Source organism: Nematostella vectensis, chromosome 1, assembly GCF_932526225.1.
Source record: "Nematostella vectensis chromosome 1, jaNemVect1.1, whole genome shotgun sequence".
Classification (NCBI taxonomy): domain Eukaryota; kingdom Metazoa; phylum Cnidaria; class Anthozoa; order Actiniaria; family Edwardsiidae; genus Nematostella; species Nematostella vectensis.
Window position 1 is genome coordinate 8,461,155 of NC_064034.1, and position 12,974 is coordinate 8,474,128.

Here is a 12,974-nt window from a genome sequence, read left to right on the forward strand (position 1 = left end):
ACACAAACAAATTACTTCTTTTCTCACCAGCAATGACTCCTTCAAGGATCTCGGGGAGCGAAGGTTCGAGGTCTTCAAGGGAAGGAGTAAACAAGTGATCTTCCTTCGGATCAGATGCTACGTCTCTCACCAATGGATCGTTTCTGTCCTCGCCTATAGCAATTACAAACACTCTTACTCCATCATCCTTCAGCGCTTTGGCAGGAATCGTCACGTTATCGGTTATCTTGTCCGTCAGAATGACCACAATGTCTGGAGCAGAATCACGGTCCTTCGTGAATGCGTCATCCTTAGCCTTTATCAGTGCATCAGACAGATTTCTTGCATTCTTGTTGGGATAAGCGATGCCATTTAGAGCAGCCAACAGCGATGGCTTGTCGTAATTCTCAGTGAACAGGAACTCTAACTTGCCAACATCGGCAAACACACCCGCTGCAACGTTTGTATTGTTTTCCGAAATCGTGAATGGCTCGATGAACTTTTTGGTGAAGTTAATGAATTTTGGGAAGTTGTCCACTCCGACTTCATTTGAGCCATCCAACAGGAACAATATGTCAAGTGCAGGGTCAGTGAAATCTAGATCAAACAAATTGACCATGATCAGAACTTTCAACCATTAACCCTGTTTTATCAAAAACTCGCACAATATATATAGTTCTTTTTAAAAGTGTTACTCAGCACCAATCCCAAACAAAACGAACAACATTTAAAGTATCAAAAGAACTTACTTTTGTGACAGTTTTTGCCGACATGAGCGGTAGAGCATTCACAGAAGTATCGGCCAACTTTTTTGATGCAGCTAGCGCCGTTCTGACAAGGAGAACTGCTGCACTCGTCCACGTCTAAATGAACAGAATCAATGAAATTTCTAAAAGCACTGGTAAATTTCATCATTTACGCACGGATGAAAACCAATTACAGCACTGTATTCAAATCAAATGTACATAGCTGTAAACTCAAATACAATTCTCCTGTGCTTAAGGGGTGCTTACGAGGAAGGCTTGAATAGATAGCAGGGAAAAGATTGGGTTTATGAGTTATTGGGTAAATAATTATGCACTAATTTTGATATAGATATCTACTGATAGCATAGAAAACACAACGACATATTTTCGTCAATGCATTAACTTTCATTTAACAATTAGTAAACGTTTGCAGCAGTATACTTCGGTTAATTTCAACGCTCGACAAGTGAATACTTACTTCTTATTTAAAGCAATTGAACAGTTGTTAAACACTTAAATTTGTACAAAACGAGTTCGCATTACTGTCAATTGTACTTTCCGGCATCGGAATAGAGGCCAACACGACATCAGACAAATCGAAATCAAAGTCTGGTTAGAAATCTTCGGATACCTTTCTTGAAGTTTATGACTCTATCTACTTCTCTGATAGCAAGGAAGTCTCATCTTCTTCAGTTTTTGCCATACAGAAATGAGCTGTTTCCATCTCGACAGTTTGCCCATGACTACAATTAATTCGCATTTTGGCCTCCACTCCGAAATCGCTTAACAATAATCTACATTCGATGTGTTGTTTTTTGTTTATCCACTTTCTTCTCTTTAGGGACCCACTGCATTTCGGAAAGCAAACCATTTATAGATTGTTCAACAATAAGAAGCATACAATTTATTGGATTAATTTCACAATTAAATAGCTCGCCTTTATTTTATCTACTACTTACAAGCACTTAAAAGTGCCAAAAATTACGTTTCTAATTCTCGGATGTCTTTGACATGCAATAATAGAATATGCAGCCACAACTTTTATAGTAATTGATGTGGGTATGAACGGTCAAATAACACATCATCGATGCAACTATTTCTATTACTTAACACTTTTATTTCATACATCGATCTACGATAAACTTATAATTTTGGGTTATCAGAAATTTTGAAATTGAAAGATTGAACCAGAACCAGACGGTAAATTTATCTTAAAATGAAAAGTCTTTGGGACGATGTAACTATTTATTTGTTTTAAAAACAGAAAATCTGTCAGACGGAATATGGCCACGTCAGGCGATCGGGAACAATATTCAAACCTCGAAGGAAAGTGAGAATCTATGCCTAAAGTTTAATTTTCATCGCTTTAAGTCATAAAAAGGATGTATAAATTGGTCTTGAAAAACTTACAGGTACTTAAAGAGGCGGGGAAAATTTATATAGAGTTATGCATCTTGATCTTGTCCACACAACTGCCGATAGAAGTTAAGCAGGCCTTATCAATCTTGCCTTCTCTGCTGTTTTCTCGCATTTTTACATCCCTCGAGCTATTGCTTCGTTGTGGGATAATTTCACCGGCTACTATAAGTTGGAATTTAAGTATAAATATGTAAATGGTAGTGTTTTTATTGTTTGGTTCTTTCAATGAATACAAATCAATCATCAGAAAAAGCAATCAATTATTTGTATTCTAGTACTGATTATTACTGGTTATTAAATACCTTTCTGAATGGAATGAGGTCCAAACTTTTATGTAGAATATATTCTATAATTATTGTTTTCATGAGCGATCTGATTGTTTGACTTGTTATGCGCATGTTCAACCCAGTGAATTCAGTGGAGGTGCGGGCTTGTTTTTATTTCTCTAGAACCGTCCCATTAATTTTCAGTAAGAATACGACATAAGAAGTTTCTATAAAGAAATCTTCTATTGGTGTGGTATTTTAGATGGAAAGATATATATTTCAAATGAACGCTCTCTCTGTACAACAAATGCTAACGTAACTTTGTCCAAATGTAAAAAAAATATGTACAATTTATTTGTAGTTGATTTCCCATGCAAGGGCGTACGCGAAAGTGGTAAACTCAGCGGAGTTTCTGTAGGATGGGGGTCATGAAAGTATTCCGAATAAATTTAAACCATCGGTGCTTTTAATTAAATCTGAAGAATAACCTTATTTTCAAATTTGTTTAAAATGTGCATAAAACTCAAGTATTTATTCATATTATATAAAACTCACCAAGTGTACAGTTAGCTCCAGTGTACCCAGGAGCACAAGTACAAAAGTAGTCAGTACCATTGTTGATTACCCTGCACGTTCCCCCATTTCCACAAGGGGATGGAACGCAGGGCTGCAGTTCTGGGGATAAAAAAAGAATAGGTTGTTGTTAAAGTAGTATTTTCTCTCCTTTCTAGCTAGTTTTACAGTATTTTACACCCCTCACAGTTTGAGTCGCTACTATAGCATCAAACACTTTTTGAGATCTTCAAAAACAAGGCTAACCTCAAACGTCGTATTAAAGATGACAATTATGCAAATGCATGCAAATGAAGATGTAAAAATCAACTTGATTGATATGAGTGTATTTGTATTGAATATGGCTTATGGATAATACGACGTTTGAACTTAGCTTAAGTAACCTTAGGACGGTTTGAAACATGCTATATGACGTCAATTTTTTTAAATAAAAATTCTCACAAAGAATGAGAGTTTCTCATACATCAACTCGAACATTACAAAAAAATCACAACCCTCTTCCTATTTTTCAGGCATTTAATTCGCATAAGAAGCCATACAGGTCAAATTAATGATATAATTTAAAATTTAGTTCAAATTTACAACTGCTGCATAACAAAGTCCCTCTAGAAAAAAATGGACTGGAAAATTGGAATATGTTACAGTTATTAATTATGAAAAAGGCAGAATCAGATTGTAGATTTTAATCCACTATTTGATTAAAAAGTACGTTATTAATTGATCGATTCAAAGTGGTGCGAAGGAACTTAAATAATTCTCAAAATAATAATCGGCTGATTTTGTCAATATGGAATACAAGAAAAATCCAACAGTTGACTCTTGGACAATCACTTTTCGCGTAATTTACCGTGGAGCCCATAGGTCAAAAGTTGAATTTCCCTGCAGTATATTGTCTCAGAACTATTTCACTTATAAATCCCATACCAAGACACATCTTCTCCCTCGTGATCTCTTCAATCAAAGCTAGATCATCAAACGCACTCGAAAACACATATTATGGAGTAGACGCCATTACCACATTTTGAGATATAAGGTACTAGTAAGGGCTCAAAGAAAGACCTATGAACTTACCCAAACATATCTTCTCCCTGATGTTCTCTTCAATCAAAGCTAGATCATCAAACGCACTTGTAAACACATATTCTGGACTAGACGCCATTTCTTCAAGTGTTTTCTTAGGCGAACAGCAGCCCACACCAACACTTATAACCGTTACACCAGAATCGCGTAAAACTTTAGCTGTACTTGACACTGAGTCTTGCGATTCACCATCAGTTATCACAATCACAGTATTCAGTGCATCTTTCCTTGGGGCTTTGTCAAAGATCTCAGTCTTGGTGATCTCAAGCGCTTTGCCAGTATAAGAAGACCCTGATGGGTATGTCAACGCATCTATCGCCGCAAGCACATCTGAAACGCTGGAGAACTTGTTCAAAGTAAACTCTGCCTTGGCGGTTGTTGAGTACATCACTAGCGCAATGTGTGCATCGTCGGTGCTTATCTTGAATGAGCCAACGAGTCTCTTGACAAACTCTTTCAGCTTGCCGAAGTTACCAGCTCCCTGTAATTCAACACTAGCTGATCCATCGACGACAAATGCGAGGTTCACTTTCTGGTAGCTACAAGCTAATCAGATGAAAAAAAAAACAAATAAGAAGCCTATACAACCTGGTTTAAGTAGATTGAATAACAGTCTTACCAAATTCGCAATTCTTTCCTGAGAAGGAGGAGGTGCAATTGCACGTGTATCCCCCTTCTTTATTCTGGCACAAACCACCGTTTTTGCATAATTCCGGGTCGGAACATTCATCGATGTCTGATATGAAAAACAAAAGGTATCAACAATAGGTCTTACATACGGACCAAGACATAAAAACCTACCAGTTGTACAGTTCTTTCCAGTAAAACTCAGTGCACAGGTACACGAGAAGTCCGTTCCGTTAGAAATCAAACTACAAGTCCCTCCGTTCTGACATGGAGTTGGGTTGCATGGATCTACCTCTGTTAAGGGAAAACAAATAAATCGATTAATACGCGAGAAGATTGACCAGTAAAACTTTATCCATTTATTGACACTCACCCTTGTCACATAGATCTCCTGTAAATCCAGCCGTGCAAGAGCAGGTGAATGTTGATCCAGCGGTTTTGCACTCCGCATTGTTCTGACATGGATTACTGGAACACTGATCCGCAACTGCAAGCAAAACGTACCTGTTGAAAACTGCCGACTGCTTAATCGTTATACGTTTAGCCAAAGTGTAGTCAACACTTACCCTGGCAAACTTCCATCTTTGTTTGTCTTACATAGGCGGCAAGACCCTGGTATTCCTTAAGAATAACGTGCTTACTGTCCGGGTCAGATGCAACTTGATTTAATTGTGACAAGGAGTTGGTGCTTCCCAATCCTAGAACAAACACTTCAGTGCCAGAATTCAAGAGCTCGTAGGCAGCAACTGTTGGATCGTCATCTGACTTCCCACCAATCAACACTATCAGGACTTGCTTAGTAGAACGGCCTGACACGTCAAACTGGTGCGTTTTCGAACGATTCAAGCCCTCTCCAAGATGTCTTGCAAACCCGTTAGGATAGGATACGTTGGAGATGGCTTTTGTCAGACTAATTTTGTCATAGTACTGCTTGAGGGAGACCGCCGCTTGTCCAACCTTCCCATAGACTGTGACACCAACGTGAGTTGCAGATTCAGAAATATTCAGGGAACTAGTCACAGCTCTTGCGTATTCCAACGATTTGCGGAAATTGCTCGATCCAACAAAAGTAGATCCGTCAACAGCAAATACCAAATCAATGCCAGACTTGCAGGCTGAAACAGAAAAGTCATGAGAATCGAAAGGATAAAAGCAAACTAACGCTGGGTCTTGCGAAACGAGAAAGGAGGCTACTCACTGTAATTGCAGTGTGGCCCGTATTTATCTTCTGTACAAAGACAAAGGAAGCTCCCATAAGTGTTGACACACATTCTATCGGCTCCACACAGACTGGAATTACTGCATTCGTCGACATCTGTAAAACCAATGGCAAATAAATACACTGTCTACAAATCACACGAGGCAGACCATAAACAGCTTCCAAACATATACAAATGAAAGCACCACTTTGACTGTCTAGAAATCTTTTTTTACCGGTTTCACAATTAGCGCCGGTTATACCAGGGGTACAAGTACAAGTGTAGACACTAGGTCCGGAGGGGATGCATGTTCCTCCATTCAGACAAGGATTTTTCGTACAGGGTTCAATATCTGAAAAAGAGAAATCCAAATAATTAAAGACCGGAATAAAATCCTCCATTCCGATTTTTAAATACAAAAAAACACAAGCTCGTTATAAGTATTAACCTGCAAGAACTTCACCAAGGATCTCTGGCAGCATCGGCTCAAGGTCTTCAATTAAAGGAGTAAACAGGTGATCTTCCTTCGGGTCAGATGGTACGTCTCTCAGTAATGGATCGTTCTTGTCTTCGCCTATAGCTATAACAAACACTCTGACTCCATCATCCTTTAGCGCTTTGGCGGGGAACGTCACGTTTTCTGTTATCTTGTCCGTCAGAATGACCACAATATCCGGTGCAGAATCACGATCTTTCGTGAATGCCTCATCCTTAGCCTTAATCAGTGCATCAGACAGATTTCTAGCATTCTTGTTGGGATAAGCAATGCCATCTAGAGCAGCCAACACCGATGGTTTATCGTAATTCTCTGTGAACAGGAACTCTATCTTGCCAACATCGGCAAACACACCCGCTGCAACGTTTGTTTTGTTTTCCGAAATCGTGAATGGCTCGATAAACTTTTTGGTGAAGTTAATGAATTTTAAGAAAGTGTCAGCTCCGACCTCACTTGCGCCATCCAACAGAAACAAAACGTCCAGTGTAGGATCGGTGAAATCTTAATGAGAAAACAATCATTATCAGGAGTGAGAATTCGTTTACAACATAAGAAATTACAAATTAGCTGAACTTACTTTGTTTACAATTTTTGCCGACATAAGCAGTTGAGCATTCACAGGAGTAGGACCCGCCTTTGTTGTTGCATGTGCCTCCGTGTTTGCAAGGCAAGTTTAGACACTCGTCGATATCTTTGTTTGACACATAACACAATCAAACATGGTTACACTGAGATATCAATGATGTTTTGTGTGTATATTACCAAATATCTTCATTTTATAACTAGACTACCTGTTTCGCAGTTGTCTCCTTTGAAGCCGGCTTTACAGACACAGGTGAATGATCCGAACGAGTTGATGCAGTTCTGGTTTTTGTTGCATGGTGAAGATTTACATTCATCTACATCTACAGTTTAAAAATATCAATGTAGCAATCAACAAGAGGGATAAAATGGGTGATCTCTGTACGAAAACTCAAAATTCACTTTTTAATATTCTGGGCTCTTAAGTGCACCAGTCCCTTAGATTCAACTGAGGAGTTCCAAAAACGAAATTTCAAAATCGCCCAAAATTGGATTAAAGTTAGCCCTGGTTCTCTTATCATGGTAAAAAAGTTTGAGTTACAAACAATAAATATTTTTCGAGAAAAACCGAATTTACGATTTTGCCTATAAAATCGCCGATTTGGGGGCATTTTTCACCTTTCAAACAAAATCGTAAAATTCTATCTAAATATGGGCGGAATTTAAACAAGCGCTACAGATCCTTAGAAAGGAGTGGATAAGGTATAAATCGAGTGGTTTCTTTACTTTTTCCAACAAGAAAAAATATATTGCTGTCCAAACATGTCAACAAAAAACGTCGACTTAAATATTAGTCTAAATTAGGGGCTTATAAATCCAATGGTACGTGGATTTTCGCATAAATTTTGCACTTTGAGCAAAGATTGGTGTTATTTCTTTCGATTCAGCAAATAAAAAATTGAGGGAATCAAATTTCCAAATTATAATGAGGCCGAGCGCAACCCCATGTCGAGCTCAAATAACACGCGATTTTCTTGACAGCCGTCTTTATTAGATACACATACCTGTTTGTACGGAAGACAAATCACAGAAAATAAACTCTATCCTTGCTGTATACTTATTTTAGATGCTGTATAATAGTCTTGGTTCATCCTTGGAAGCTACTGGAAGTCAATAAAGACATTACAATGAAAAATATTTGCTATTTTGTACATACTTCAGTTCAGAACGCCTGCCGGAATGGCAAACTTTGAAGGATTTGTTTGGGTTTTAAAGTTTCTTTACGCTTCATTGAAGTAAAAGATATTCAAGCACATCAGTTCTTACCTTCTGCCAAGAGGTTTCTAGGGAAAAGGCCGATTTGTAAGATTAATTTCAATGCAAAGGTCAAGTACTTGAACACGAGTTCGGTTTCAATTGACAACAACTGATCAGCGGTCTGCCAGATGAGAATGCGTGACTTTCCACAGGTATCCTAATCCCCATAAGAACAGACAGTTTAGAGTCTTAGTCTTTCTTTATTAGAAAACCATATTTGATAAAAAGTCGATATCATGTCTTGTTTGTCTATTTTCAAAAACATCTGATGATTTGGTAAAGAACTTAGGCGTAAGGGTAAAAATTGTATACGTATTTACGTTTATCTGCATATTAGTTGTGTGCTCATGAGCACAGCTTGATTACTGCTGAAATTTTATCAATAATGGGAGCGGGTCTCTGTAAAATGCAGACCGGACCTTCACAGACCTACGCAGACCGGACCTCGGCGGACCGGTTTTTTTTATTTTTTTTTTAAATACACAAACATATAGGTAAAATAAAAAAATTGTCGTCAAAGAAAAAAGCTTGCTTACATTTTGAGTGGGAGTCCTTAGGGCAAGTGTGCCGTTGTTGCGGAGCGCAGGTGGGACAGAGTTTCTTTTTCATTACGGACTTTGCGCAAAATTACCGACTTGCTCCAGGTGACTGAAGTAGTTTAAAAATCGGTAGCTGGAAAATCGGCAACTACCGTGAGAATAGTGACTTTAAATGGGCTGCTTCGCTAATTTGTAGCAAGAGAAAACAAATATCACTCTGTCCAAACATTGAGCTGTCAGTTAACTCAAAGGAAACTGTTGATTGCCGTTAGAACAGTAACCCTCTATTGGCTACTTCCCTGCATTGTATTAAGAAAAAAACAAAAGCCGCTCTGCACAAACACAATCGTAGATTGCCGTGAGAACAGTAACTTGTTATTGGCTACTTTGCTTGAAATAACAAGACCAACAACTGTGCAATGCCAACAAGATTGCCTGGAAAAGGGCTACAAAATCAGTTGGAGCTTGCGACAGATTGAATGAACATGTCTATCCCCATGTTTGAGGGGTAAAATAATACTTTCTCTAAACGAAAGATATAATGCTAATTGACATTGTTTTAATGCGAGGGATGTTTTAGCCTGTGAGCAAGTCTGTACTTTTGCGCAAAGTCCGTAATGAAAAATAAATCTCCGTTCCATATCCCCCCCCCCCCCCACACACACACACACACAACATCGGCACGCACATAAACTAATATAAGGAAAGCAGAGGTGCGTGATAAAGAAGTCGAGTCTACCGAACGGGAGTTGAGTTGAAATAGGGACTCCCCAAAATATGTTCAGAGAACAAGCAAAATGCAGTCCCGTACCCAGGGGGGGAGGGAGGGGGATGCTGGGGGTGCGAACGCATCCCCCAACAACGGCCGAAGGTCTTTCAGTTCCCAATGGAAGTGCTATTTGTAGACAAAACTATAAAGCATAAGCTAAATTACCCTGGTACGTAGCCAAATCCGACGACAAAAGTCCCGTGAAGATACTGCAAAGGCATAAAAAAATCCCTCTTTGTTCTTTCGGGGGTAGTCAGATTTTTATTAGAGAACTCATTTTACTCGTCGTCACTTTACTAGTCCCCTCTCAGAACAGCCGAATTCCGAGCTACGAACAAGCAACCATTGCCTGGGCTACCTGTGATTACATTTGTCACCTACGCGCGCGCTTAACAAATACTCCGGTCGTTAAATCATGATTCACTTACCAGCTCTAGCAAGAAGAAGTTCAAACTCAGTTTGAAGAGACTTGTCTGATATGTGAAGCAGCTTCTTGTGTCCATGAATATCCTTGTTACAGTCTTTCAGAAGAACACACTTTGAATTGCCCGAACAATCGACACTAGGGCCACAAGGACCACCCACGCAAACAGCGTAATCACAGGTAGTCATGATCAAGAAAAATATCAAGCATCATCTAATTTGCAATTCTAGCTTGCCTGATTTTATAAGAAGCAGATTAATGTGATCTCTTTGTGTTGCCCTAAAGCCTTTTGTGGCTAACGGAGGTGTTACTGTAACAGGATGCCGCTTAGAGGGAGTGTGACAATTCTTCCAGCTTATGCCCTTATGTCAACGAAGCATGTTTGCTTGTGGTATTTGTGTTTTATTCTTCGATTGGTGTTTCCTAGCTAGAATTACGCTTTCACAACATAGGAGAGCCAGCCGAGAAGAGATATCTCATACTTTCGGGTGATGTCCTGCTGCAAGAGACCATGATGGTGATGTCCTGCTGCAAGAGACCATGATGGTGATGTCCTGCTGCAAGAGACCATGATACATCATGGTCTCTTGCAGCAGGACATCACCCAAAAGTATGAGACCATGATACATCACGGTCTCTTGCCTGCTGTGAGTCACATGATAATGTCAAGTATCGCATACGCATATACATATCCCATATTAATTTTTAAAATAATTTTGGCATCATTAATATGTTTTTTTTTAGAATGAAGAACATAAAATAAGAAACAATCTAAAATAAAAACTGCAAGCCGACTAGTTGAACTGTTCTTTATATCGGGTTTCCTTTGGAAATTCACGCATTCTCATCTGGTAGACCGCTGATCAGTTGTTGTCATCTGAAACCAGACTCGTGTTCAAGTACTTGACCTTTGCATTGAAATTACTCTTACAAATCGGCCTTTTTCCCAGAAACATCTTGGCAGAAGGTAAGAACTTACGTTCTTGAATATCTTTTACTTCAATGGAGCGTAAAGAAACTTTAAAACCCAAACAAATCCTTCAAAGTTTGCCATTCCGGGAGGCGTTCTTAACTAAAATATGTACAAAATAGCAAATATTTTTCATTGTAGTGTCTTTATTGACTTCCAGTAACTTCCAAGGATGAACCAAGACAATTATACAGCATCTGAGATTAGTATACAGCAAGGATAGAGTTTATTTTCTGTGATTTGTCTTCCGTACAAACAGGTATGTGTATCTAATAAAGACGGCTGTCAAGAAAATCGCGTGTTATTTGAGCTCGACATGGGGTTGCGCTCGGCCTCATTATAATTTGGGAATTTGATTCCCTCAATTTTTTATTTGCTGAATCAAAAGAAATAACACCAATCTTTGCTCAAAGTGCAAAATTTCTGCAAAAATCCATGTACCATCGGTACATGGACATAATTTAGACTATTATTCAAGTCGACATTTTTTTTTCATTGACATGTTTAGACAGCAATAAAATATACTTTTTTGCCGGAAAAAGTAAAGAAACCACTCGATTTATACCTTATCAACTCCTTTCTAAGGATCTGTATCGCTATTTCTAATTCCGCGTATATTTAAAAAATATTTTGCGATTTTTTACGCATAGTGAAAAATGCCCCCAAATCGGCGATTTTATAGGCAAAATCGTAAATTCGGAATTTCTCGAAAAATATTTATTGTATGTAACTCAAACTTTTTAACCATGATAAGAGAACCAGGGGCTAACTTTAAACCAATTTTGAGCGATTTTGAAATTTCTTATTTGGAACTCCTCAGTTGAAAATAAGGGACTGGTGCACTTAAACATTTAGTTTTTCCTGGTTTTCTATTCTGGCTGTGATAAAATTCATTCAAAGGTGATTTAATATTATCCGTGGCATTGAGTTTTAATAACAAAATAATCCTAATGTCGGTAAAGTGGTCAAAATGTCGTTCTAAACTTCTAACAATTGTAATTTACATTTGAATGAAAAATCCAACTCATTTCTTTTGTCATCACTTACCAAGAGAGCAGTCTTTCCCTTGAAAGCCACTCGAACAAGTACAATTGAAGTCTGAGTAGACGCTAGTACAAGTCCCACTGTTCTTGCAAGGATTGGTAGCACACTTGTCAACAACTGAAAGAAAAGAAAATGTGGATATAATTTTCTGAGTAATATATACCGGCAACAAACATAAATGGGCGCTGTATTACCCACCACTTGCATCTTAAAAAAATCAACCACTTATTCTCACTTTAAACATCTTTTTTCTTTACAATTCTAGTGATGTCCTCACGATATTAAACTAAACATAATCTATTTGGACAAGAATTTCCTTGAAGAAGAAATATCAAAACATAAAGCATGGTACATTTTGAGATAAAAGGTACTAGTAAGGGCTCAAAGAAAGACCTATGAACTTACCCAAACATATCTTCTCCCTGATGTTCTCTTCAATCAAAGCTAGATCATCAAACGCACTTGTAAACACATATTCTGGACTAGACGCCATTTCTTCAAGTGTTTTCTTAGGCGAACAGCAGCCCACACCGACACTTATAACCGTTACACCAGAATCGCGTAAAACTTTAGCTGTACTTGACACTGAGTCTTGCGATTCACCATCAGTTATCACAATCACAGTATTCAGTGCATCTTTCCTTGGGGCTTTGTCAAAGATCTCAGTCTTGGTCATCTCAAGCGCTTTGCCAGTATAAGAAGACCCTGATGGGTATGTCAACGCATCTATCGCCGCAAGCACATCTGAAACGCTGGAGAACTTGTTCAAAGTAAACTCTGTCTTGGCGGTTGTTGAGTACATCACTAGCGCAATGTGTGCATCGTCGGTGCTTATCTTGAATGAGCCAACGAGTCTCTTGACAAACTCTTTCAGCTTGCCGAAGTTACCAGCTCCCTGTAATTCAACACTAGCTGATCCATCGACGACAAATGCGAGGTTCACTTTCTGGTAGCTACAAGCTAATCAGATGTAAAAACAAAAAACAAATAAGAAGCCTATGCAA

General features: G+C 38.5%; 1 protein-coding gene and 1 long non-coding RNA gene across 2 annotated transcripts in view; one reads left to right on the plus strand and one right to left on the minus strand.

Annotated features, from left to right (window-relative positions):
• Positions 1 to 12,922, minus strand: part of LOC5520461 — a 121,857-nt gene extending 108,935 nt beyond the window's left edge. The window contains exons 1-15 of the mRNA XM_048731779.1: positions 12,376 to 12,922; positions 11,974 to 12,087; positions 7,177 to 7,290; positions 6,963 to 7,076; positions 6,338 to 6,886; positions 6,125 to 6,241; positions 5,889 to 6,005; positions 5,257 to 5,805; positions 5,064 to 5,177; positions 4,865 to 4,984; positions 4,683 to 4,799; positions 4,055 to 4,609; positions 2,966 to 3,085; positions 729 to 842; positions 28 to 576 (exon numbers count right to left, since the gene is read on the minus strand). Coding sequence (XP_048587736.1) covers positions 28 to 576; positions 729 to 842; positions 2,966 to 3,085; positions 4,055 to 4,609; positions 4,683 to 4,799; positions 4,865 to 4,984; positions 5,064 to 5,177; positions 5,257 to 5,805; positions 5,889 to 6,005; positions 6,125 to 6,241; positions 6,338 to 6,886; positions 6,963 to 7,076; positions 7,177 to 7,290; positions 11,974 to 12,087; positions 12,376 to 12,772 — 3,760 coding nt within the window. The 5' untranslated portion in view covers positions 12,773 to 12,922. The remainder of the gene's footprint in view (positions 1 to 27; positions 577 to 728; positions 843 to 2,965; positions 3,086 to 4,054; positions 4,610 to 4,682; positions 4,800 to 4,864; positions 4,985 to 5,063; positions 5,178 to 5,256; positions 5,806 to 5,888; positions 6,006 to 6,124; positions 6,242 to 6,337; positions 6,887 to 6,962; positions 7,077 to 7,176; positions 7,291 to 11,973; positions 12,088 to 12,375) is intronic.
• LOC125561071 lies at positions 10,821 to 11,220 on the plus strand. The gene is made up of 2 exons (XR_007307089.1): positions 10,821 to 10,923; positions 11,087 to 11,220. It is a non-coding gene; the product is annotated as an uncharacterized LOC125561071 (long non-coding RNA).
• Positions 12,923 to 12,974: the final 52 nt, after the last annotated feature.